The 26,350-nt window shown below is 41.6% G+C and overlaps 1 protein-coding gene across 2 annotated transcripts in view; it reads left to right on the top strand.

The window, feature by feature from the left end:
• Window positions 1-12,263, top strand: part of SRPX (sushi repeat containing protein X-linked) — a 113,789-nt gene extending 101,526 nt beyond the window's left edge. For both annotated transcript variants that reach the window (XM_026513294.4, XM_026513295.4), the window contains one exon: window positions 11,716-12,263. In XM_026513294.4, the coding sequence (XP_026369079.1) occupies window positions 11,716-11,899 (184 nt within the window). In that variant the 3' untranslated portion in view covers window positions 11,900-12,263. The remainder of the gene's footprint in view (window positions 1-11,715) is intronic.
• Window positions 12,264-26,350: the final 14,087 nt, after the last annotated feature.

The raw sequence follows: 26,350 nt of genomic DNA, 5'->3' as shown, positions 1-26,350 counted from the left end.
CCTCTGATTTATTTCACTTAGGATAATGTCCATAAGGTCCATCCACGTTGTCACAAATGGCAACATTTTATTCTTTTAATATGGCTGAATAATGTTCTAGTGTGTGTACCATATTTCCTTTATCCGTTTGTCCATCAGTGGACATTTACGTTGTTTCCATCTCTTGGCTATTGTACATAATGCTGGAGTAAAGATAAGGGTGCATATACCTTTTGAATTTAGTTTATTATTTTCTTCAGATAAACCCCTAAAAGTGGAATTGGACGATCGTATAGTTATTTTTTGATGAATTTCCATACTGTTTTCCCAAGTGGCTGCCCCAATATACATTGCTACCAACAGTGCCCAAGTGTGCCCTTCTCTCTACATCCTCACTAATGTTTTTTTCCCCAAGATTTATTAATCTGATGGGGGGATGGTAGGGGAGGGGCAGAGGGAGGAAAGGGAGACAGAGTCTTAAGCAGATTCCCAGCTGAGTGCAGAGCCTAATGCAGGGCTCAGTCTCAGGACCCTGAGATCATGACCTGAGTTGAAACCAAGAGTCGGACGCTTAACCGACTGCACCGTCCAGGCGCCCCACCAACACTTACTTTTTGTCTTTCTGATACTAGCCATTCTAACAGGAGTGAGGTGATATTTCCCTGTGGTTTCGATTTCCACTTCCCTGCTGATTAGTGATGTGGAGCATGTTTTCATGTATTCGATGGCCATGTGTATGTCTATGCAGTTCCTCTGCCCATTTTTTATTTTGTGTGTGTCGTTTACTGAGTTGTATGAGCTCTTCATATATTTTGGATATTAGTGTCTTCTCAGATATGAGTTGCAAATATTTTCTCCAATTCAGTAGGTTGCTTTTTCATTTCGGTGACAATTGCCTATGCAGAAACTTTTTAATTTGATGTATTCCCACTTGTTTATTTTTGCTTTTGTTGCCTTTACTTTTGGTGTCAAATCCAAAAAAGCATCATGGTGATGACAGATATACTGACTATATATTCTCCTATATGTTAGGGTTTCAGGTCTTACATTCAAGTCTTTAAGGCATTTTTGAGTTTATTTTTGTATACAGTGTATGATAGGGGTCCAGTTTTCCCAAAAGTATTTATTGAAGAAATTGTCCTTTCCCCATTGCAAACTCTCGGCTCTTTTGTCATAAATTAATGGACCATATGTGTGTGGGTTTATTTCTGGGCTGTGTGTCTGATTTTATGCCAGTACCATACTGTTTTGCTTACTATGGCTTTGTAATATAGTTTGAAATCAAGGAGCATACGGCCTCCAGCCTTGTTCTTCTTTCTCAAAATTGTTTTAGCTATTCAGCATCTTTTGTGCTTCCATACAAATTTAAGGATTTTTTTTTGTTCTGTTTCTATGAAAAATACAATGAGAATTTTGATTGAACCATGAGAGACTATGGACTCTGGGAAACAAACTGAGGGCTTCAGAGGGGAAGGGGGTGGGGGAATGGGATAGGCCAGTGATGGGTATTGAGGGCACGTATTGCATGGTGCACTGGGGGTTATGCGCAAGTAATGAATCATGGAACATTGCATCAAAAACTAGGGATGTACTGTATGGTGACTAACATAATAAATTATTTTTTTAATTATAATAAAGTGTGGCAAAATATTAGGTTTGACAGAGTTGGCTGATAGGAAAAGGACTTTGTCATATCCTGTACTTTCTGTTAAAATACATCAATTAAAATGTTTATCTGAAGGCTTAAGGCTGTAAACAAAATATAGAAAGAAATTATTAAAGCAATCGTTCTCATTCATAACCAAAAAATTTAATTGTAATTTTTTGCAAAGATTATAGCAACCTAATTGTGTTCCAGAATTGCCTTAGGTATGTAAATGTTATAAATGTGAACATATTAAGTAAATTGTATTGAAGGAGAGCTGTCAGTATCAATTTAACAAAAATTTTTGATAAGGATTGCACTGAATCTGTATATTGCTTTGGGTAGTATGGACATTTTAACAATATCCCAATTCATGAGGATGGAATATCTTTCTATTTTTCTGTGTGTTTTCTTCAATTTCATTCATCAGTTTCTTATAGATTTCAGTGTTCAGGTCTTTAACCTCCTTGAATTTATTCCTAGGTATTTTATTCATTTTCATGCAATTATGAAAGTGCTTGTTTTCTTAATTTTCTTCCTGACTCTTCATTATTAGTGTATAGAAATGCAAAAGATTTTTGCATCTTGATATTGCATCCTGTGTCATTACTGAATTCATATATTCTAACAGCGTATTGGTGCAATCTTCAGGATTTTCTGCTTCTGTATATAATATGTCCTCTGCAAACAGTGACAGCTTTAATATTTCCTTTCCCATTTGGATGCCTTTGATTTATTTTCCTTTCCTATCTGCTGTGGGTAGGATTTCTAATACTATGTTAAATAATAGTGGTGAGAGTGCGCATCCTTGTCGTGTTCCTGACCTTACTGAAAAACCTTCAGCTTTTTGACATCAAGTCTGATGTTAGATGTGGGCTTGGCCTGCATTATGTGGAGGTTTGTTTCCTCTACTTTGTTGAGAGTTTTCACCATAAACAATATTGAGTTTTGCAAACAGTTTTTCTGCATCTATTGATGAGAATGCTCTTTTTATCCTTCGTTTTGTAAATGTGGTGTATCATGTTAACAGATGCTGAACCATCTTTGCATGCCTGAAAGAAATCCCACTTGATCATGGTGAATGGTCCATTTAATGTATTGTTGAATTCAGCTTGCTAGTGTTTTGTTGAGGATTTTTGCAGCTATGCTCAGTAGGGATATTGGGCTTTTCTTCTAGTGTCTTCATCTGGTTTTGGTATCAGGGAAATGCTGGCCTCATAAAATAAGCTTAGAAGTGTTCCCCCCTTTTCCATTTTTAGGAACAGTTTGAGAAGGACTGTTATTAATCTTCTTTGAATGTTTGCTATAATTCACCAGTGAAGCTGTGTGGACCTGGTCTTCTGTCTGGTGGGAAGTTTTTTTTTTTTATATTCTGATTCAATATCCTTACTAGAAATTGGTTTGTTCAGATATTCTATTTCTTCATGATTCAGTTGGGGAAAGTTATATGTTTCTAGAATTTTATACATTTCTTCTAGGTTGTCTAATTAGCATATAATTGTTCATCATAGTATGATTTTCTGTATTCTTAGGTTATCAGTTGTAACATCTCTTTCATTTCTGATTTATTTGAGCCCTCTTTTTTCCCCTTGGTGAATCTAGCTAAAGGTTTATCAATATTGCTATCTTTTCAAAAAGCTAGCTCTTTTTCCATTGATTGTTACTTCCTTGCTTATATTTTGGCCTTCACTTGTTCTTTTTCTGGTTGAGGTGTAAAGTTACGTTATTATTTCAGATTTTTTTCTTACCTGAGGTAGGCATTTATCACTATGAACTTCCCTCTTAGAACTGCTTTTATTACATTCCATAAGTTTTAGTGTATTTTCGTTTTTGGTTTCAAGCTATTTTGTTGATCCAAAGAATTTTGATTTTTTTCCCCCTAGGGAACAAACTATGCATAAAGTATTCGATATTTTAAAAGGGCACTAGTCACATGAAACATTCTCCAGAATAGATCACATATTAGGCCACAAAACAAGCCTTAACAAATTGAAAAAAATCCTAGTCATACCATGCATCTTTTCTGACCACAATGCTATGAAACTAGAAGTCAACCACAAGAAAAAATCTGGAAAGACCATAGAGGCTAAAGAACATGCTACTAAACAATAAATGGGTCAATTAGGGAAACAAATGAAAATGTAAACATAATGGCTGAAAAGCTTTGGGATGCAGTCCTAAAAGGGAAGTTCATAGCAATACAGGCCTACCTCAAGAAGCATAAAAATCTCAAACAACCTGATGTTACAACTAAAAGAGCTAGAAAAAGAACAAACAAAACCCCAAACTAGCGGAAGGAAGGAAATGATTAGATCAGAATAAATGATACAGAAACTAAAAGACCAATAGAACAGATAAGTGAAACCAGGAGCTGATTCTTTGAAAAAATTAATAAAATTGATAAACCTCTAGCCAGACTTATCAAGAAAAAAAGAGAAAGGACTCAAATCACAAATGACAATGGAGAAATGACAACCAACACCACAGAAATACAGTTAGAATATTATGAAAAACCAAATGCCAACAAATTGGGCAACTGAGAAGACATGGATAAATGCCAAGAAACATATAACCTACCAAAGCTGAAACAAGAAGAAATAGAAAACTTGAACAGACTGATTGATTACCATCAAAGAAATTGAGCCAGTAATAAAAAAAACTCCCAACAAACAAAACTCCAGGGCCAGATATCTTGAAAGGCAAATTCTACCAAGCATTTAATGAAGAGTTAATACCCATTCTTCTCAAAATATTCCAAAAATGGAAAAGGAAAACTTACAAATTCATTCTATGAGGCCAGCATTACCCTGACACTGAAACCAGATAAAGACACCACAAAAAAAAAGAGAAGTTCATGCCAATTTCTCTGACGAACATAGATAGAAAGGTCTCAACAAAATACAAGCAAACTGAATCCAACGATACATTAAAATTCATTCATTGCAATCAAGTGGGATTTATTCCTGGGTTGCAAGGATGGTTCAGTATTCACATATCAATCAAAGTGACACATCACATCAATAAGAGAAAGGATCAGAACCATGATCATTTCAATAGATGCAGAAAAAGCATTTGACAAAGGACAACATCCATTCATGATTAAAACCCTCAATAAAGTAGGTTTAGAGGGAACATAATAAAAGCCATATATGAAAAACCCACAGAGAACATCATCCTTAATGGGGAAAAACAGAGTTTTTCTCCTAAGGTCAGGAACAAGACAAGAATATCCACTCTCACCACTTTTATTCAACAGAGTACTGGAAGTTCTAGCCACAGCAATCAGACAACAAAAAGAAATGCATCCAAATCGGTAAGGAAGAAGTAAAACTTTCAATATTTGCAGATGACATGATACTTTATGTAGAAAACCTGAAAGACTCCACCAAAAAAACTGGTAGAACTGATAAATTCAGTAAAGTCACAGGATACAAAATCAATGTACAGAAACCGATTTTATTTCTATATACCAATAATGAAGCAGTAGAAAGTGAAATTAAGAAAAACTTATTTAAAATTGCACCAAAAATAAGATAACTGGGAATAAACCTAATCAAAGAGGTGAGAGACCTGTACTCTGAAAACTATAAAACACTGATGACAGAAATTGAAGACAACACAAAGAAATGGAAAGACATTCCATGTTCATGGATTAGAACACACACTGTTAAAATGTCTATACTACCCAAAGAAACCTACACATACAATGCAATCCCTATCAAAATACCACCAGCATTTTTCACAGATCTAGAACAAATAATCCTAAAATTTGTATGGAACCCACAAAAGACCTGAAATAGCCAAAGCAACCTTGGAAAAGAAAAGCAAAGCTGGAGGCATCACAATTCCAGACTTTAAGATGTATTACAAAGCTGTAGTAATCAAAACAGTATTGTACTGGCAAAAAAACAGAGCAATGGAACAGAATAGAAAACCCTGAAAGGAACCCACAAGTATGTGGTCAATTGTTGACAAAGCAGGAAAGAATATCCAATGGAAATAAAGATAGTCTTTTCAACAAATGGTGTTGGGAAAACTGGACAGAAACGTAAAAAACTAAACCATACACAAAAATTCAAAATGGATCAAAGACCTAAATGTGAGACATGAAACCATAACAATCCTGGAGAACACAGACCATAACCCCTTTGACGTCGGCCATAGCAACTTCCTTCTACATGTTTCCTGAGGCAAGCGAAACACAAGCAAAAATAAACTATTGGGACTACATCAAGATAAAAAGCTTCTGCACAGTGAAAGAAACCCTCAGCAAAACTAAAAGGCAGCCTACTGAATGGGAGAAGGTATTTGCAAATGACATACCTGATAAAGAGTTAGTATCCCAAATATATAAAGAACTTATGCACCTCAACACTCAAAAATCTAATTTTAAAATGGGCAGAAGATATGAACATTTTTCCAGAGACCTACAGATGGCCAATAGACACATGAAAAGATGTTCAACACTACTTATCATAGAAATGCAAATCAAAACCACAGTGAGATACCACCTCACACCTGTCGGAATGGCTAAAATCAACACAAGAAACAACAGGTATTGATGAGGATGTGGAGAAAGGGGAACCTTTGTGCACTGTTGGGGAGAATGAAAACTGATGCAACCACTGTGGAAAACAGTATGGAGGTTCCTCAAAAAGTTAGAACTCCCCTCTGATTCAGCAATTGCCCTACCAGGTATTTACCCAAAGGATGAATTTTAGGTTTTTGATGTCACACCTACATCTTTTTATCTTGTGTAGCCCTTATTATAGTTATTTTTACTACTTACGTATTTTAACCTTTCATACTAACCTTATGTGATGAATCCACTACCTTTACTATATATTTACCTTTACCAATGAGATGTGTGCTTTCATATGTTTTCTTGTTAGTAATTAGTGCCCATTCTTTTCAGCATAAAGAAGTCCCTTTACCATCTCTTGTAAGGCTGGTTTAGTGGTGAACTCTTAGCTTGTCTGTAAAACTATGTCTCCTTCAATTCTGAATAATTTTGTTGAATAGAATATTCTTGGTTGGAAGCTGTTTTCTTTGAACACTTTGAATGTATCATGCCACTCCCTTTAGCCTGCAAAGTTTCTGGTGATAATACATGCTGACAGTCTTATGGGGTTTTTCATGTATGTAACAAGCTGTTTTGCTGCTTTTAAGGTTCTCTCTTTGTCTTTAACTTTTGACATTTTAATTATAATGTGTTTTGGTGTAGGTCTCTGGTTTCTTCTTACTTAGAAATCTCTGGGCCACCTTGATCTGGATGTCTCTTTCTTTCCCATGTCGGGGAAGTTTTCAGCCTCTTTCTCTCCTCCTTCTGGGACCCCTTGTGTGCAAATAATGGCACCATATTGTATGTAAATGTTAGTCTGCTTGATGTTGTTCCATATATCCTTTAAGCTGCTTTCATTGTTTACCCATTCAGAGCAGCAAAAAGAAGAATTTTAAATTCTTCTACCTAGTCTTTGAGTTCACTATTTCTTCTGCTTTATCTACTTTGTTGTTGAATTCCTCTTATGTATTTTTAAATTCAGTTATTGAATTCTTCAGCTCTGTGACTTTGGTACTTATATTTTAAGTTCTCACTGTACTTAACCCTTCTTTTTCCAAGTTCAGTGAGCATTTTTATGACGATTACTTTGAACTCTTTATCAGGTAAATTACTTTTCTCCATTTTACTGAGGTTTATTTTCCAAGGTTTGATCTTGTTTGGAGCACGTTCTTCTGTTGTATTGGATGAAACAGCCACTTCTCCCGATGTTGAAATGGTGGTCTTCTGTAGGAGGTGATCCTTATTGGTCATCCGTGCCCTAGCTTTTGGTTGTCTCTCAAACCTTTCTGATTCTCTAAGCAGACTATTTTCAGTAGCTTCCAATATTTGAGAGCGTGCCAGTATGTATCGTGTAGCAACGGTGAGAATCTTAGCACTTGGATTCAGGCTTAGTGGAAGCCAGACCCCCAAGCAGCAGCTGTTAAGGATGCCAACAGACATAGAGTGCTGTGGGACTGTAAGTGTTAGCTCCACGGGTCATCTGAGCTGCATGAATGGGAGTTGTCCCCTGGGAGGCGATCACAAAAATTAATTGGGACCTCTGACAAGTGCATAAGCTCCTGTCTGGGACATACGGGTGAGCTGTAGTGAGACAAAGGGAGAGCACAAAGATGGCATCCCTTGGACTATGTTTCCTCAGAGTCCCTCCGTAGGTTCCTAGATGGGTGCTGAATCTGAAGCCTGCCCCTCAGGATGAGGCTCCAGGGTAAGCAAACGGGAATTTTTCACAGAAAGATGGGATCTGCCTTAACCTGTCTGTGCAGTGCCCCAGCGGTGACAGCCTACCACAAACTGTCTTCTTGATCATTACAGTCTTGTGGCATCCAGGAATGCAAGTCTTTTCGGCCACTAGAGCCAGGTGATCAAGGGGTATCCTCTGGGTGGCATCCACAAAAACCATGGCACCAGATGTAAAAACGGGGTCAGCAGCTCTCTCGGAGCTCCCCTCCAATAGCTGCTAGCACTCTGGAGAGCCGCAGAGGGAGAGTACAAAGATACTTCTCCCCTCCTCGGTCTCCGAAAGTTTACGGTCAGTCCCTAGATGTATATTTAGCGAGAAGCCCGCCCCTCACACTGTAGCTATGATGATAAGCTAACGGGCCTCTTTCACAGAAAGACTGAACTCCTGGGTCTGAACTAATTGCTGTCTCCTGAGGGTGGTAGCTGTTGAACGTTGTCCTGTTGGTTACTGTCTTGTAGGACCTGCAGGTGTAAGCAACACTGGCCCAAGAGCCAGATGATGTAGACGTGTCCTGGCAGCATCACCAGCGAGTATCAGGGAGCCCGAAAAGGTGTACATGCCTTTCTGGAATATACTAGTGAGCTGTAGGGAAGCAGATGGAGAGTGTGAAGATGGGGCCCACCAGCTTGAGTGAAGCAAAGGGGGAGTGCAAAGGATGATTCTCACTGAAAAAGGGATAGAGAGAGAGACAGGGGGACAGAGTGAAGGAGAGAGAGACACGGAGAGACCAAGACCCAAAAAGTCATAAGGAGATGTTTAGAGGGAAAGAGGAAAAGGAGAGAGACAGACATGGGGTGAGAGGGATATAGAGAGGGGTAGGGGGAAGCTGGGACAGAGAGACAGAGAAAGACCAAGACCTACACAGGGGGAGAGAGGTAGAAAGACGCACCAACACAAAGAGACAGAGGGAGAGAAAGAGAAGGATAAAAGGGAGAGAGGCGGATGGAGCAAAGGAGAGACACACAGACAAAGCAAGAGATGGCCACACATGCAGAGAGAAGGAGAGGGAAAGGGAGAGAGAAATGGGGAACAAGTGTGCAAAGGACAGATGGCGAGGAGATGAGGGGGACAGAGATGGAGTGCGTGTGAAAGCTGGGGAGTGACAGATGGACAGACCTGGAGGGAAGGCGAGCATGAGGGGCAGACTGAGAGCAGGAGAGCCTGAGTGTGCACGACAGGGAGCAAGGAATGGATGGAGAGGGACAGAGGCAGTGGGGGAGCTGGATGGAGGGAGCGAGACCGTGCCCACGGGCTTTAGAAGGCAGGAGAGCACAAAGATGGCACCTACCGGCTGGAGTGTACAGAAGTAGCCCAAAGGCCGAAAGTAAAATAAGAGCGATGGCTTCCACTGGCTTTAGCAACAGAGAAATGTGAAAATGGTACCCACCCTTCTCTCCCTGGAGACTCTCCCTCATGCCCCCGCCCGCAGTCACACTCTTAAAAATGATCAAAGGAGGCTCTTTCACCTCATGTCCGGTGCTTTTCAAATGGCTGCTTCTGGGTTGCTCTTCGGGGTGAGTTTGCATGTTGAGCCCTGTAAGCACCATTTCTCAGTTTACCACACACCTGCGTGTCTCGTGTGCTTCAGCCCTATTGGTTTTCAAAGCTAGACTTTTGGGGGAAGCTCTTATGTGCAGATCTCAAAAGACAAGGTTCCCCAAGTGGGGTGGAAATACTCTGAGCCTCAGGGAGAAGCTCCAGGTTTTCAGTTCCCTCCCGATGGGTGTCACCGTGCTGGGTGTGTGGATTTTTTGCTGAGATTGTGTCTCAGCTTTGTGTACCTGCTTGGATGTGGCTTTTTTCTCATTTCCGGGTGTGCAGCAGCCCCTCTGCCTGGTCTCAGGTTTTTCTCAGAGAAAATTATTCCATAGGTAGTTGGAAATTTGCTGTGTACACGGGAGGAGGGGAATTCTGGATCTTCTTCCATTGCAACCTTGAAACGGAACACCACCATCTATCTGTAGAGAAAACGCTACAGAGTTTTCTAGAAGATTCTCCAGGAAGAGCTCATTCCAGTCTGATGACAGGCGTTTATGTAACTCCTGCACACTGCTGGCACCACCCAACTTGTGGGGTGTCCCATCATCTGTCGCCAAGATTTCTGTGGTCTCTTGGCCATGGTGGGGTACATTCCAGTGACTGTTGATAGCCTGCTGACCTGAACACTTATTCCTCCCCGTGGTCGTGTTTCTTCTTTATATTCTGTCAATCAAGGCGCAAGGCTCAGAGGAGGAATGTGTGTGGCAGCCGATGGTGGCACCATGGGCAGCTTCCATCCTAGCCTCAGAAGCACTGGAACAGCAGCTGTTCCCGTTCCTCGTTGGCTGCCCTTTCCCACAGGCCCCAGCCGCCACAACATCCCTTGGCCTTCTCCTCCCTCCAGACCAGCTTTCTTTTCTACGCTTGTTTTCTGGGATCCTTCTGCCCTGGACATCCCCCTCTCCCCCAGAAAAACCTAAATACTCGTCTTTTTAAAGATGCAGAGCGGTTTCTCTCCATTTTGACTCACTCCATTGTCTGCACGCACTCCATTAACGTGCTTCTCAGTCACCTCCTCCTGAGCTTCCCATCTCACGAGACCTGGCAGAGGCATTTAAATGTTGTCTTTCTTTTCCTTCTAGTCACTAGCAGTGGATTAGCCATTTAGCCTCCCACGGAGATAAAATATAAATTATTCCCATCTTCCCTGAAACGCTCTTAAAAGGGAAAAGCAAGTATAGAATTTGGAGTTTGAGTCGTGAATATTTTTCCCTTGATCCTTTTGTGGGAGGAAAAATATTTCACTTTAAATACAGAGAGCAGTATATATTCTGCCTTACACATAACTTCTAGAGAAGTAAATTCATAAGTAAAATCGAGACGAGACTGGGCTTATTTTTTCAGTGGGCTCAGCTGATCAGCTTGTTTGCTTTCTCTGGCTTATTTCATCTAAATAGGTTTCTATTGATATAAAAATCATTTTACACAATATAAGTTCTAGGGGGGTAGAGTAGAAAAAAAATCACTTTGGGGGGAATCGTTTGAGGTACAAATGATAATTAAGTTAATATACCTAGAGTGTAGACCAAGTTTAATCTCCTCTAACTGTGCAATCCTGAGCTGGCTACTAAGCCAGAATGGTCCAGAACTACAATGTTTGGAAGCTTCACCTAGTCCAGGGTTTTTCAACCTCAGTACTACTGACATTTGGGGCTGGCTAATTCTTTGTTGGGGGGAGGCTTTCCTGTGGATTCTAACACCTGAAGCAGCATCCCCGTCTCACTAGAGGCTAGAAGTACCACGTCACTGTGCCAACGAAAAATGTGTTCAGACACAGCCAGATATTCCCTAGAAGGCAGAATCACCCCTGTTAACCATGGACCTAGTTCTCGTATGTACACGGTTATGCAGACCTAGTCTGTGAAGTGGGTTGACTCCAATTTAATGCAAAAAATCTGTCAGTACTGTTGTACGTACCTTGTAGTAACTGTTGGCCCGTAGCGCACCAGGGCAGGCCCAGAGTCTTCCTGACCATTGTAAAGCGGTGCTACTGAACCTTTCATGGGCATACCAGTCACTTGGGCATCTCGCTAATAATTCAGATCCTAATTCAGCAGGTTTGGGATGGACCATGGGCTTCTCCAGTGATGCTGTGAGTCCAAGCACCATACTGTGAGTAGCGAGGGTCCTTAGATGAGTAAGTCCGCGGTAGTAAGCCCTTCTTTGCACACAGCGTCACTATAGCGCTCTGGTTGGTCCAACAGAGCCCTTGGGGGTCAGGTCTGACAGTCCTCTCTTTGTCTGCCCTAGGTTGTTGCTGCGAATCCCACTCTATTCCTTCAGCATGGTGCTAGTGGATAAGCACGGCATGGACAAGGAGCGCTATGTCTCCCTGGTGATGCCCGTGGCCCTCTTCAACCTCATCGATACTTTCCCCTTGCGGAAAGAGGAGATGGTCCTGCAAGCTGAAATGGGCCAGGCCTGTAACACCTGATGTGACGGCTCCTCTCTTGGCAGGTCCTCCTCTCGTTCTACGGAGTGCTATGCACGCGGAAAGGCCAGAAAAATATCCTTGATGTACAGATTTTTATTTGTAATTTTAAAAGTCTATTTTAATATGAGCTTTCTTTGCACTTACTTAAAAATTACCATGATGCTTTTTGTACTTTGAACTGTACCCCCCAAAATGGTGACTATGATCTGCACTCTATTCCATCACGGCTGGTTAATTTTGTAGAGAAATTAGAAACCACAACCATACACATGCTTTCAACGTGTTATTCAGTGTAACACATAACTTCTATTTTGTTTTTTTATATAAAACTTATATTAATAAAATAAAATATTTTGGAGCAAAACTCGTTTTGTGTTTTAAGCACAAGCCATACTTGCTCAGTGGCTTTAGGACTGGAAAGATGTGATGACTTTTGTCAGGGAGAGCTCAGCTGAGCTGGGAGAGCTGTGCTTTCAGGTGGTGGAGCAGTTGATTACAGCAACAAGCCAAAAATTAAAGAGGTAATAAGCCTTTAATCCCTAACCCTGATAGCATAAACAAGAAGCTAAAACCAGAGGAAGCACCAATTCTCCCCTTTTCTTTTTCCCCAGTGGACCACTGTTACGAGTCAAAGGTCAGAGAGATCAGCAAAGACAGAGGGGTCATCACCCTGTTGAGGGAGGTCCAGGTTGTGGGACCCTCTACTTGAAGATAGTCCTACCAGTCCACACCCAAGTGCTAAACAAACACACACTTACCCCACCTTTTTATTCCCAACAGCTTTTTAATGGGTACACTCAAAACCTTAGCAGCAAGGCAGGTCCCATGGGAGAAAGCAAGACCTTTTGCTGTAGCACTACTTTCTGGCAAAAAGAGAAAGCTCCCTCACTACGAACCAGTTGAATCAAAATACAGAGACATTTGGAAGGTAGCGTAGAAGGATCCTGAGCTCACCTTACCCCATGGGCACAGCGAGGCATCAAGTACACGTATGTAACGTACTCTGATGATTACCTGAAGACTGGTGGAACAGATCTTCTACAGCTCGTCATAGCAGCCATATCAACAAAGGTCAGGGGAGTGGCAAGACGGTTGGGAATCAGACCCCTGGCACAACATCACAAACAGGGAGGAGCGAGACCATCAGACCCCACACCAGGTACCCCTGGCACCGGGAACACAAGTCCCCATAACATCTGGCTCTGGAAACTATTGGGGCTTAACTCTGGAAGAGCCCAAGGGTGATAGGAAACCAAGTTCCTGCCCTTAAAGAACCAGCATACTCAATAATGGCCCAAGCCACAGCACAGAAGCAACAGTTTGATAAGCGCCTGGGGTATACATGAAGGTGGTTTACCAACTAACCTTGTCAGAGGAGCAGAGATCTGCAGGAGATTCCTCTCGGAACAAAAGTACTGGTGGGCGCCATTCTTCTTGCTCTTCCCCAGCCTTGACAGCCGGATGCTCATGGGAGCCACTTCTGACACTGTCCATCTCTCTTCTTAGCACAGCATGCTTCCTCCCTTGGCCCTCTCCTGTGCAACGCCCCCCCCATTCAAGCTGCCTGCCCCCAAAGTGACTCCCACCCTGCCTCACTTGGCAGGCAGCCCTGGCCAGGACTGGCACCCCTCCAACGTGATTGCTGCTACCCCACCAGCACACTCACGGCTCCAGCAGCCAGACTTTCAGCTGTCTGTTCCGTGGAGCACGCCCCGCCCTTTGGTGCACCTGCAGCTGTAGCAGAAAGGCTAACTGCAGACAGCTAGGCTGACTACCGTCCTTGACCACGAAGGAGCCTGTAGTGACGGCAGCCAGACCTCTCAACAGCACAGGGAGCAGCCCCGCCCAATGCATTCAGAGCAGGCAAAGCAGGTTATTGCAGACGGCTGGGCTGGAGGCAATCATGGCTCGCCACAGGAGGAGGGTGCCCACAGATGACCTGGGACACTCCTGCAGTGCCTGAATGTGGTGACCAGGCAGGATTGCGTTACAGGGCACCACGGGACCTTTTACACAAGGCCACTACTGTGAAGACCAGGAGACAGGGCTGACCTTCCAAATACGCAGAGACACAGAGTTGGCGAAAACGTGGAGACAGAGGAATGTGTCCCAAATGAAAGAACAAGACAAAATCACAGTAAAAGAATAAAACAGATAAAATGGATAATATGTCTGATAATAAATTCCAAATAATGGTCATAAAGATACTCACTGGACTGGAGAAAAGAGTGGATGTGCTAAGAACTCTAAGAGATATTAAATTTAAAAAAGAACCAGCCAGAGCTGGAGAATTCAATAAGTGTAATGAAAAACACACTAGAGGGAATCAATAGCAAATGAAAGAATGCAAAAAAAAAAAAAATGGATCAGCAATCTGGAAAATGGGGGAAAAAATTAGAATAGGTTAAGGGGACTCTGTGACATCACCAAATGTCCCAACGTTCACATTATAGGGGTCCCAGAAGAAGAAGAGAGTCAGAACATTCATTTGAAGAAATAATAGCTGAAAACTTCCCTAATCTGGAGAAGAAAACAGACATCCAGGTCCAGGAAGCATAGAGAGTCCCTAGGAAGATGACCACAAGTTGGTCCTTTAATAATAATTAAAATGGCAGAAGTAATGATAAAGATTCAAAAGCAGCAAGAGAAGACAATTACATACAAAAGAAATCCCCTAAGGCTGTCAGATGATTTTTCAGCAAAAAACTTTGCAGGCCAGAAAGGAATGGCATGATATCTTCAAAGTGATGAAAAAAACCTACAACCAAGAATAGTCTAGCCCTCAAAGCTATCATTTAGAACGGAAGGAGAAAGTTTCCCAGACAAGCAAAATTAAAAGACTTCATCAACACTAAACTAGGCTTACAAGAAATGTGAGGCGAATTCTTTCAGTGGAAAGAAAAGGCCATACCTAGAAGTATGAAAAGTATAAAAGGAAAAAATTTCACAGGTAAAAGCAATCAGATAGAAAAGGCAGATTAATCACTTATAAATAGTATGGAGGTTAAAACACAAAGTAGTAAAATCAATTATATCTACAAAAATTAGTCAAGTGATACACAAAAAGGTATATATACAGAAAACATGGAGAGGGAAGTAAATAGTATTTTTAGATTGTGTTCAAACTTAAGTGACCATCAATTCAATATACACATAGGATGTTAGATGGGAACCCCACGGTAACCACCAATCAAAACCCTATAGTAAATACACACACAAAATTAAATCCATGCATAACACTAAAGAAAGCCATTAAATCACAAGGGAAGAGATCAAAAGAAGAAAGGAACAGAAAAGAACTACAAAAACGACCAGAGGAAAATTTTCAAAAATGGCAATAAGTGTATACTTATCAATAATTACTTCAAATGTAGACGGACTCAATGCTCCGGTCAAAAGAAACAGGACGACTGAATAAATAGAAAACCAGACCCATCTATATGCTGCCTACAAGAGAGTTCCAGCAGACCTCAAGACACGTACAGACTAAAAGTGAAGGGACGGAAAAAGATAGGCAAGTGGAAGCAAAAAAAAACATTGAGGTAGCAATACTTATATCCCACAAAAAAGACTTTAAAACAGACTGTAGCAAGCAAGCAAGAAGGGCATTACATAATGATAAAGGGATCAATCAAAAGGATACAATTGCAAATATCTATGCACCAAATATAGGAGCACCTAAATACATAAAGCAGATATTAATAGACATAAAGGGAGAAAGTGAAAGTTACACAGTAATAGGAGACTTTTACACCCCATACACATGATGGATACATTATCCATTAAAAGAAAATATAAAAACTTATATGCTAACAAATTGGACAACCCAGAAGAAATGGATAAATTTCTAGAAACACAGTCTTCCGAAGAAGAAGAAACAGAGGAGTGGGGAGTTAAGATGGTAGAGGAGTAGGGGGGACCCTAAATTGGTCTCATCCCTTGAATACAACTAGTTATCAAATCATTCTGAACACCTGAGAAATCAATCCGAGAGATGAGAAAACAAATGCTGCCGGTCTCCACGTAGAAAAGTGACCAGCATTCGAAGGTGGGAGGTAAGGAGACGGAATCCAGTGGGTATAGCTGGGGATGCGGCAGAGCGAGGGAGCCCGCTTAAGGAGGCTACTGCGAAGTATTCTAGGCAGCGGAGTGCAAAATGGGAACTTCTGGAAGTCCGCTACAGTGGGGATGCCCCTGGCTTAAAGGTGCTCGGGTGGCAAAGCAGGGCAGAATCCTAGGAGCATGGTCTCGAGATTCCAGAGGTTAGAAGAACCGGGGTGCCGGAGTGCAGCAGCGTTTCCAGGCCTGGGAGCGCGGAAGCTGGCTCAAGACAGCGAGTCCAGGCACCCGCTTTCTGCTGTGTTGCCATAAACTGTGACCAGCTGCCTGGTGGGTGACCGCTCTCCCAGCAGGAGCCCAGCAGAAGGCACAAGTGTGGCGAGACTCCCCTCCCTCCTGGAGGACCAGCGCACAGGAGTCCGTGAAATTTGGAGTTTTGGAATTCAGTGGCGCGCTTGAGATAAAAACACCTGGTCACAGGCTAGATGAACACAGTTCTGACAGAAGCCAGGGAGACCAGCGTGATTGACTGCTTTTCTGTGAGGCCTCACTGAAGAGTGGGGGCGTGAACTTCCAGCTCCAGGGCTAGAGAGTAGGGCAGGGCCCTACTGATCCCTCGCCCCCCCCTCCAAAATCAGGGCTGAAAGCCTTCAGAGAGCAAGACAGCTCCACCTAGTGGAGTCCGGAGCCACTTACACCAAGCCCGGCCTCGGCGCACTGGAGGCCCGTTTCCACCAGGGCAAGCACCCCAGAGATCAGCACAACAGGCCCCTCCCCCAGAAGACCAGCACGAACAACCGGCTCTCACCAAGCTTACTGATCATAGAGGGCAGCAAAGCTTCAGCTCCTGGGGACACCAAGATGCCTGTTGAGCTTTTTTACCTTCAACTGTTCTTTTCCCACCTGGACTTTTTGGAACTTTATTGTGCACACGCACAGCTCAGGGGTCCAAGATTTGAGACAAATTTATCTGCAGATCCAGAGAAAGAGCCCAGATGCCCATTGAGAGATGAACGGATAAAGATGTGACACACACACACACACACACACACACACACACACACACACTGGAATATTAGCCATCAGAAAGGATGAATACCTATCATTTACACTGATGTGTATGGAACTGGAGGGGATTAGGCTGAGCAAAGTAAGTCAATCAGAGAAAGGCAATCATATGGTTTCACTCATATGTGGAATATAAGATACAGCACAGAGGATCATAGGGGAAGGGAGGGAAAACTGGATGGGAAGTCATCAGAGAGGGAGAAAAACCACAAGAGACTCTTAACTCCAAGACACAACTGAAGGTTGCTGGAGGGAAGGTGGGGGGGAGGATGGGGTATCTGGGTGATGGGCATTAAGGGGGGCATGTGATGTGATGAGCACTGGGTGTTATATGCAACTGATAATTTATTTAACACTACATCTGAAACTAATGATGTATGCTGTATGTTGGCTAAATGAATTTAAATAAAAACAAAAGAAGGACAGCAGGAATTAGGAGGATATCGATACTATCCTTCAAACAAGAGATACTGGAGTATGGGAGAAAACACTTATCAGCTATGAAAAGTGATGCAAAAGAAAGTCAGGATTTACTTAGGATTATCTTGAAAAGATACCAAAGGTACAGGAAGGTTATTTTACTATGAAATATGTGTGTGTGGCGGGGGGGGGGGGGCAGTGGTCCAGAAGGCATCACAGAAAGGTCTGGGAGAGAGCTCGGCTGAGGTACACTCAGAGCAGTATGAGAATGAGACGTCAACAACAGAAGACTCGTTAGAAGATTGGTGAGATGTCTCATGCTTGTAACTAAAGGATTATAAACATAAAAGGCACGGGTAAACCTGGCAGGCTCTGAGGTGCCCATTTGCACAGCACTCCTGCTTTGGTGGCAGCACGGACCCTCATGGTGATCGCTAGGTAACTGTCCTAGACTCCAAGACAGGAAGAGCCAGGTCCGGCCCTCAACTATGGTAGGTGCGGGACTTGGCTCTTCCCGGCCTGGGGTCTGGAAGAGTTTACACAGGAATCATCACGAGTCCCACAAGAAGCTAACAGGATTTCCTAGAGAATCGTTAGTTCCACGTGTGGGGCAGGAGAACGCAGAAGGGAGCCGGAGACAGCTTGCTGTTGTCAGAACATAGGAATGCCTTCGGAGGTAACTGAGATAATATTTCTTAAAAAGATAAGGAATCCCTGCAAATCAATTAAAAAATACAAACAACAACAAAAATGAGCAAAAGATTTGATCAGACAGTTCATGAGAAGACATATGAAAAGCCAATAAGCATAAGAAAAGATGTTGAGCATCTTTTGTCATCAGGGTAATGAAAAATGAAAACCACGAAAAAATATCCCTTGAGTGGTTAAAATTAAAAAGACCAATATACTCAAATAAAAAAATTTTTTAAAAATCAAATGTAGCAAAATGTTAATAATTAGTGAATCTGGGTAACAAGTATTTGAGAATTCTTTACTTTTTTTTTTTTAAGAGAGAGAGAGAGTGAGCATGAAAAGGGGGAAAAGGGCAGAGGGAGAGGGAGAAAAAGAATCTTATGCAGGCTCCACGCTGGCCCAGCATGGAGCCTGATGCAGGTCTCAATCTCATGACCCTGAGATCATGACCGGAGCTGAAATCAAAAGTTAGATGCTTAAGTGACTGAGCCATCCAGGTGCCCTGGGAATTCTTAACTTTTAATGCAACTTTTCTCTAAGTTTGAAATTATTTCAAATTAAAAATAAAAATAAATTATACCATGAACCTAAAACTATTTGATATCTGGGGGGAAAAGGGGGAAAGGACTGATAGTGAAAGTGCTGGCAGTGTGTGGATTATGGGGAAATAAGAGTTTCTAGAATACTGCATAGGTGGAGAACATATTTTCAAGGACCTGCTATGGACTCTGTTGTCTCCCCACAGATGAGGACATAGCCTTGCTGATCTTGGTTCAAAGATGGGAGGAGACAGGAATTCCACATCAGTTAGCAGCATAATAGCTCACATCCTAACTCTCCTGCTGATAAGTATAACTCTGTAAAAACATAGAAAAAGGTGCTTTGAATTCACTGGAACTCAATCAAAAGCAGGCAAATAATGGAGAAGATATGACCCTGAAAGAATGGAAACACATTGAATGAGCTCCACATTTAGTTGGCTTTTCCTCTGAAGCCCCTTCCATTTGTGTGACGAACCAGACAGAGAACTCAAGCGGAAGGCTATAGCTTCATTGGGCTGAAAATTCAGAGGACAGAGATGGGGTGGCTACGGAGGCTGGAAACTGAGGAAACATGGGAGAGAGGAGAAGGCATAGTGAAGGAGGCTCTGGATCTGCAGATAAATTTACCTCAAATCTTTAACTGACCCCTGAGTTGTGCATGTGCACAGTAAAGCTCCAAAAACTCCAGGTGGGAGAAGAACAGTTGAAGGTAAAAGAGCTCAGCAGGCAGCAGCGGGTCAGTACCTGAGATTGAGTCATGTTACAGAGGCTCACTGAATAGCTGAGGCTTTGCTGGAAAACCCAGAAGTACAGACTCGGCCTCTGGACTAAGATAAACCAAACAGACCTGCTCCACAAATTCTAAAACCAAGCTTCCACAAAATCAGGATGATAAACTGGTAATTTAGCTGTGTCTGCAAGAACAAAAATGAGGCCAGCCTCTATGGGAAGCACTCCCTTAAACTAGCAGTTCTCAAACCTTGGGAGACTCCAAAGCACTTTAGTTTATGTGTGTGATATCTACCAATATTTCACTGTGTTATAAATTAAAACTAAAAAGGAAAAAAATCTCATTTATAATTGCATAAAAAAGAATAAAATACCTTTAAAAAACAATAAAATACTTAAGAATAAATTTAACTAAGGAGGTGAAACACCTGTTCACTGAAAACTATAAGACAACGAGGAAAGAAATTGAAGGAGGACAAAAATAAATGGAAAGGTATTCCATACTCATGGATTGGAAGAATTAATATTGTTAAAATGTCCATATAATGCAAAGCAATCTACAAATTCAATGTAATCCTTATCCAAATTCCAATGGCATTTTTCATGGAAATAGAACAAACAATCCTAAAATTTGTGTGGAACCACAAAAAACCCCAAATAGTCAAACCAATCTTAAGAAAGTAGAACAAAGCTGAAGCACCATGTTCCCTGATTTCAAACTGTATTACAAAGCTATAATAATCAAAACAGCATGGTATTAGCATAAAAACAGACACACAGATAAATGGAACAGAATAGACAGTCCCTAAATAAACCCACACATGTATGGTCAATTAATTTATGACAAAGGAGTCAAGAATATACAATGGGGAAAGGATAATCTCTTTAATAAATGGTGTTTGGAAAACTGGACAGCCATATGCAAGAGACTGAGACTGGACCACTATCTTATGCCATACATAAAAATTAACTCAAAATGGATTAAAGACTTGAATGTAAGACAAAAACCATAAAACTCCTAGAAGAAAACATAGGCAGTAAGCTCCCTGACATTAGTCTTGGAGAGGATTCCTTGGATCTGATTCCAAAAGTAATAGCAACAAAAGCAAAAATAAACAAGTGGGACTACATCACACGAAGAGCTTTTTACACAGCAAAGGAAATCATTTTTAAAATAAAAAGGCAACCTACTAAATGGGAGAAGACATTTGCAAACCATATAGCTAAAAAGGGGTTAGTAGCCAAAATATATATAGAACGCATACAACTCAAAAGCAAAAACCCCAAACAATCCAATTAAAAAATGACTACACCAAAAACTAATGATGTACTATATGTTGGCTAATTGAATTTAAGAAAAATGAGTGGAAGATCTGAACAGAAATTTTCCCAAAGAAGACCTATAGATGGCCAACAGGTATGTGAAAAGATGCTTGGTACCACTCATCATCAGGGAAATCCAAATCCCAATCCCAAGGAGATCTCACATCTGTCAGAATAGCTAGAATTAGAAAGACAAGAAATAAAAGTGTTGACGAGGATGTAGAGAAAAAGGAACCCTCACGCACTGTTGGTGGGAATGCAAACTGGTGCAGCCACTGTGGAAAACAGTATAGAGGTTCCTTAGAAAATTAAAAATAGAACTAATATGTGATCCAGCAATTCCACTTCTGGGTACTTACCCAAAGAAAACAAAATCACTCTCTCAAGCAGATATAAGCACCTCCACATTCCCTGCATTATTTACAATAGTCAAGATATGGAAACAATCTAAATGTCCATTAATGGATGAAGAAAATGTATCTGTGTGTATAAGTGTGTGACAAAGCACACATTGGTGGTTGTTGGGGGTGGGGGATTGGGGGTGGGTGAGATGGGCGAAAGGGATCAAATGGTAGAAACTTCTATATATAAAATAAGTCGCTGGGATTACTGTACACCATGGCAATTAGAGTTAACAATACTGCATTCCATATTTGAGAGTGGCTAAGAGAGTAAATCTTACAAGTTTTCATCACAAGAAAAAGATTTTTCTAACCATATATGGTGACAGATGTTAAAAAGACATTGTGATCATTTTGCAATATATACAAATATTGAATAGTGTTGTACACTTGAAACAATGCCAGTTATACCTCAAAAATAATATGGGTATAAAAAATTATAGCATTCTTGGCATTATATATCAAGTATAACTCAATAGGAGGCTAAAACAAATTTTAAAAAACTGTATTCTAATTCACTTAGAAAAAATAATAACCTCATATGTCAACATAGATATATTTTTTAGAAAATTAAATATGCTTCTCAAAACAAAAGTGAGGTAAGTGGCATTATTTTACATTATTACAAGTGTTTTCAAAGTTTTCCATGAAAGCAGACAGCTAGATTCTCATATATACTTTTCCATTCGGTCTGCTGTAGTATCAATATATTGTTTTGACTGAAGCATATAAAGAAAATCTGGTTTCACAGAGATATATATTTGGACAAGAGGGGAGTATTTTAATAGCTTATTTATGTAACTGGATGCTTTTCTTTGACCTTTCACCAAAACTCAGTAAGTAGTAGTTCCTTAAAGATTAACGTCAATATGGAAAAGCTTCTATACTCTATTGCTTGAGTCCACTGGTCTATCTTGCACTTTGAATGGATCTTTTACCCATGCATGATTTTCTGACTTGTACATTGGTCGTTTAGAAAATACTGGTTCACTGAGTCAGGCACACCTTCCAAAGGTCGTTTTAATTTGTTCAACAATATCAAAAAAAAAATTCACATTAGTTAAGGCCATCATCAATCTTATCAGAAAAGTCTCTCAGCATTGGGAAGCTGTCACACTCACAAAGGTGTATACAAGTTTTTCAAAATTCAAATTTCCACATCAAAGCTCAAATTTTATAATTGTCAATAAATACTGTCAGTGGTTTTTCTTGAAGTGACAAGCTCACTTTGTTCATTTTTGAGAAACTGTCCGCCCAATCCTCAAGACTAACTATGGTTTATCTGTTATTCATTCTTTAAAATAATGAAATGGTGAAAAATGGTGAAAAATGCAGCCAGTTCAATTTGCAGCTCAAAGGCACAGATGCTTTTCCTTGTGACAACCCTTGTACTTTGGCATGCACAAAAAAATCAAAAACATGTATATGAAGGTAAGATTTAATAATGCTAATAATTTTTACTGCTTCATGAAGGATTTTCTTCAAAGTGTTATCCTATGTATTTACAATGAGTGCATAAAGGCAAAGAAACACATTGCTTTGATTCATGCTACAGTGCCTGCAGTTTTATTCACCGTGCTTCTGGACCATTGGTGCAAATGTCAGCACAGTGAGAAAAGCAAGTAAGGAACATCACTTTGACCTTGCTGACCCCTTGAAAAGGTTTTAGGACACCCAGGGGTCTGCAGACCACACACTGTGAACTACTTCCCTCAACAGAAGCGCATGGATGTTTCTGGATGTGACAGAATTCTGGAACGGTGACATGAGCTTGAGTAGAAAGGAGTGGAAGCGTACCAAAAATCTGGCTCTTTTCTTAACTCTGACAGGACTCATGCAGAGTGTTCCTGGTACCTGTGTGCCTTGTAGACAAGGGGAAGTCCCTTCAAATGTGTTGCATGTCTTCCTGTTTTCTGCAGCTATCTTTCTTTCAATAAATTCTATATCCTTCACTAAATTAATCAGAAATTAAGAGCAGGGATGAGTGGACTCTTTTGGCCCCTCAAGAATCCAAACTCTACTAACACAATATAATAATAATAAAAAAAGAATCCAAACTCTAACACTGCACACGCGCTATTTCATTTAATCTTCCCCCAAAGTCCCAAATATTTCATTTCCTTCCAGCTTTACTTGCTTTTTAACAACATTAAATTTGAGCCTCAAAGTAACAGAAGAAACACTGGAAGGTTCTTCTTAGCTTAGTGCCCTAAGGTAAGGGGCATGTTTTTTTTTTTTTTTTCCCGCAGGACCTGCGAACACCACACGCTTGGCCCACGAGTTCTCCCGATATCCTTTCTGTTAGTCCTTCTTGACCTTGGATGCACACTAGCATTACTTGGGGAGCTTTAAAAAATACTGATGCCTTGGTGCCATCCCCAGAGATGATGATGTAATTTGCCTGGGGGATTCTTAAAGTCTCCGAGGGGATTCGCATGGGCAGCCAGGGATGAGAACTACTGCTTTGGATGAGGTGAGAAGGATGTTGGTATAATCAGCGATAGAAACATTGTTACCAAAGTCACTGCTTCCCTGCCTCTGGCCGATGTCTACGGTACGCACTGCAAAGGGAGAATTATGCCTGACTCACGTAAAAGGTAGCACTGGTTTCTCCTTAGGAATAAAAGCATAGGGAGGACGCAAAGGCATCCAGCTTTGTTAATCAGAACCAATTTCATTGGCAAATGTGCAGAGTGAAGAAGCGTGTCTATTATGGTGTCATTTCTGAAGATGCTCAGCTCTAGGATTTGTTTTCCTGTTTGTTCTATGGCTGCATCAGAGCTTGGGTGACATTTGATCTCTGTGCCCAGAATCTGGATCTTTTGTTTCACCTGTCTGTCTCCCCAACAGAAGGAACGAGTTTTCCAGCAGGATGGTGCTGTACTTAGGCACCAGTGTTCTGAGACTAACAAGCTGACTTCAAATGGAACTGAAATGCTGTCACCTGTCAGGTCACAGTTCAAATCTGAATCCTTCTGAGTATCTTCCAGTGTGTCTCTTAGTTTCATGGAATTCCATTTGACTCTTGGGCAGGCGATTAAGTGGGTTTCTGAGGCCCTCTGAGACTAAGCATGGAGTCCAAGGCTTGATGAGAGGAGCCACCCCTTTCTTGGAATATTGGAACAAGAAGAGTGCTTTCATTTCTCGACAAGTGGCAGCCATTTTAGGAGATGGTCCTGGGAAGGGACTGAGTTCCAGGGCCCTCTAAAGTGATGCTTCTCGAAGTGTAGTTCTACTGGCTGCTGTTTCCTGGACCATTTGCTACTGGTTCGCGAAGAGATAGGGAGCTGGCCCCAGAATGTAAATGCGCAGTGTCGGTAAATGCGTCATTTGGTTTGGCTCAGATTTTTTGACAGCAAAACCTTCTCAGCAGAGCTCCTCATTTTATTACGGACCAGTGCTCTGAGTAGCACTGCTCTAGAGGAGAACCAGGGGTGAGACACTTGGTCCTTCGTCTCTACGGGGACAATTACAAATTAGGGAAAGGAAACACAGTAGACTTTTCCAAAGGCACAGCTCTTATACTCGCCCGACTAGACTCGGTCTTTGCTAGATTTCTGTAATAAGACAGCCTATGCAGGTCCAATCAGGAGTTGAGCCAAAGGACTGAGGAATTCTAGACTAGCAGCCTAGACTAAGTAAGGTCTGACGCTGTAAATAAGGCTGTCTATTAAAAATAGGCTTGGCCAAAATATACGCCAGTTGTTACCCAGCGCAGTGGACGTGAGCTAACTGCAACTCCGGAGGGACTGGATGTGTTTCCAGACTTGTGGGCCATCGTCTTCTTGTAGAAAGCTCTGAACTCAGTTCACGTCGGGTCACAAACGACAACAACAGTACCCACATCGGTAGCCTCCGCTTTAGAGCTACCTCACTTCTGAGAAATGGAATGACTACATAGTATGTTAATGTTCTAGCCCTGGGGTAACAACTGGGAATCCTGGGCAAGGCCGTGACCTTCTCATTGACTATCCATCTCAAGACTGAGAAAGAGCATCTAAGTACTTAGGAAGAATCAGTGTTGACTCTGGTTTTTCCGGTTTATTCTGAACACACCATCTGTCATACCACTATACCGTATCTGTCTTTGAGACGAGCTGCACTATGAATGCTAATCATTCAATGATTCATTCATTCACCAGGGACATCACAACTAGCATAGTTCATTGATTCTAAGATGCACATTTTTTCATCTCTGAAGTGGGGAGTGTCTTACAATCGAGGACATCCTTTTTAGTCAACGTCCTGGTGGGAAACAGCAGACTCAAATGGGAATTGAAGGGGACATAACGAAAAGATTATAACGGTGTGGGCATGGTAAAGGAACTCAGGGAGGGCTACTGCAGCACTTCAAAGCCAGCAGCATCAGAGGATATCCACCACCCTGGGCTTGAAGGGTAAGGGGAGGGAGTGATCGGCAGAACCCAGACAGAACTGTACATATTTGGGACAGACCACCTAAGAGGAGCTGTGGCAGAAGAACACAGCCTCTAACAGCCTTCAGCCGCGCAGGGAGGGAGTATGGGGAATGAACACCCTGAACTTTCTCTCCTCTTGTCCTCTCATCTCCACTATTGGCTCCAGTTGGCCAAACTCAACTGAAAACCAAAGGAGCAAAGCACAGAACAATTTGGAAAAGCACCCGATACATAATAATAGGTGCTCAAGGTGCATCGCTTCGGAACCTTTCCCTCATCACTACCTGTGATTCATGCAGGGGCGTGCAGAGGGAGCTCCGGTGTCAGGGTTCAGACAATCTACAGGAAGCTAAGGGAGCAAGACCCGCACCGCTGGTCAGATTCAGCAGCGGAGCACCGAGAAGAGTTGTGTTCGACATCATCCTCGCCTGAGAAACAAAACCCAGCCACTCGCTCCATCTGCGTGTGTCAATTCAGCAAATGTGCTTTTCTCCAAAGACAAATAAGTATAAAAAGAGGAGGCACGGGTAACATACCATCAGTCCTCAAGGATATACAAGCCATCTTCGAGTACTTGGGAATAACTTGCAATAGAACACATTAGAGATATTAGGAAAGCGAATTTAATGAAAAAGACATCAAACTTTGCAGCAAGTACAGGGTGGCACAAAGCTTTGGTTTGGGGTACATGTTCCATGCAGCAGCTTAAAAGTAGGCATGTTACACATTTAAGTATTGTTACTGATTTGGCACTGAACAAGGCAAGACAAGTAAATAGGAACAGTTGTTTAGAGCCAT

This window comes from Ursus arctos, chromosome X (assembly GCF_023065955.2).
Source record: "Ursus arctos isolate Adak ecotype North America chromosome X, UrsArc2.0, whole genome shotgun sequence".
In the NCBI taxonomy this organism is placed as follows: domain Eukaryota; kingdom Metazoa; phylum Chordata; class Mammalia; order Carnivora; family Ursidae; genus Ursus; species Ursus arctos.
This window is presented reverse-complemented; position numbering and strand designations above follow the sequence as displayed.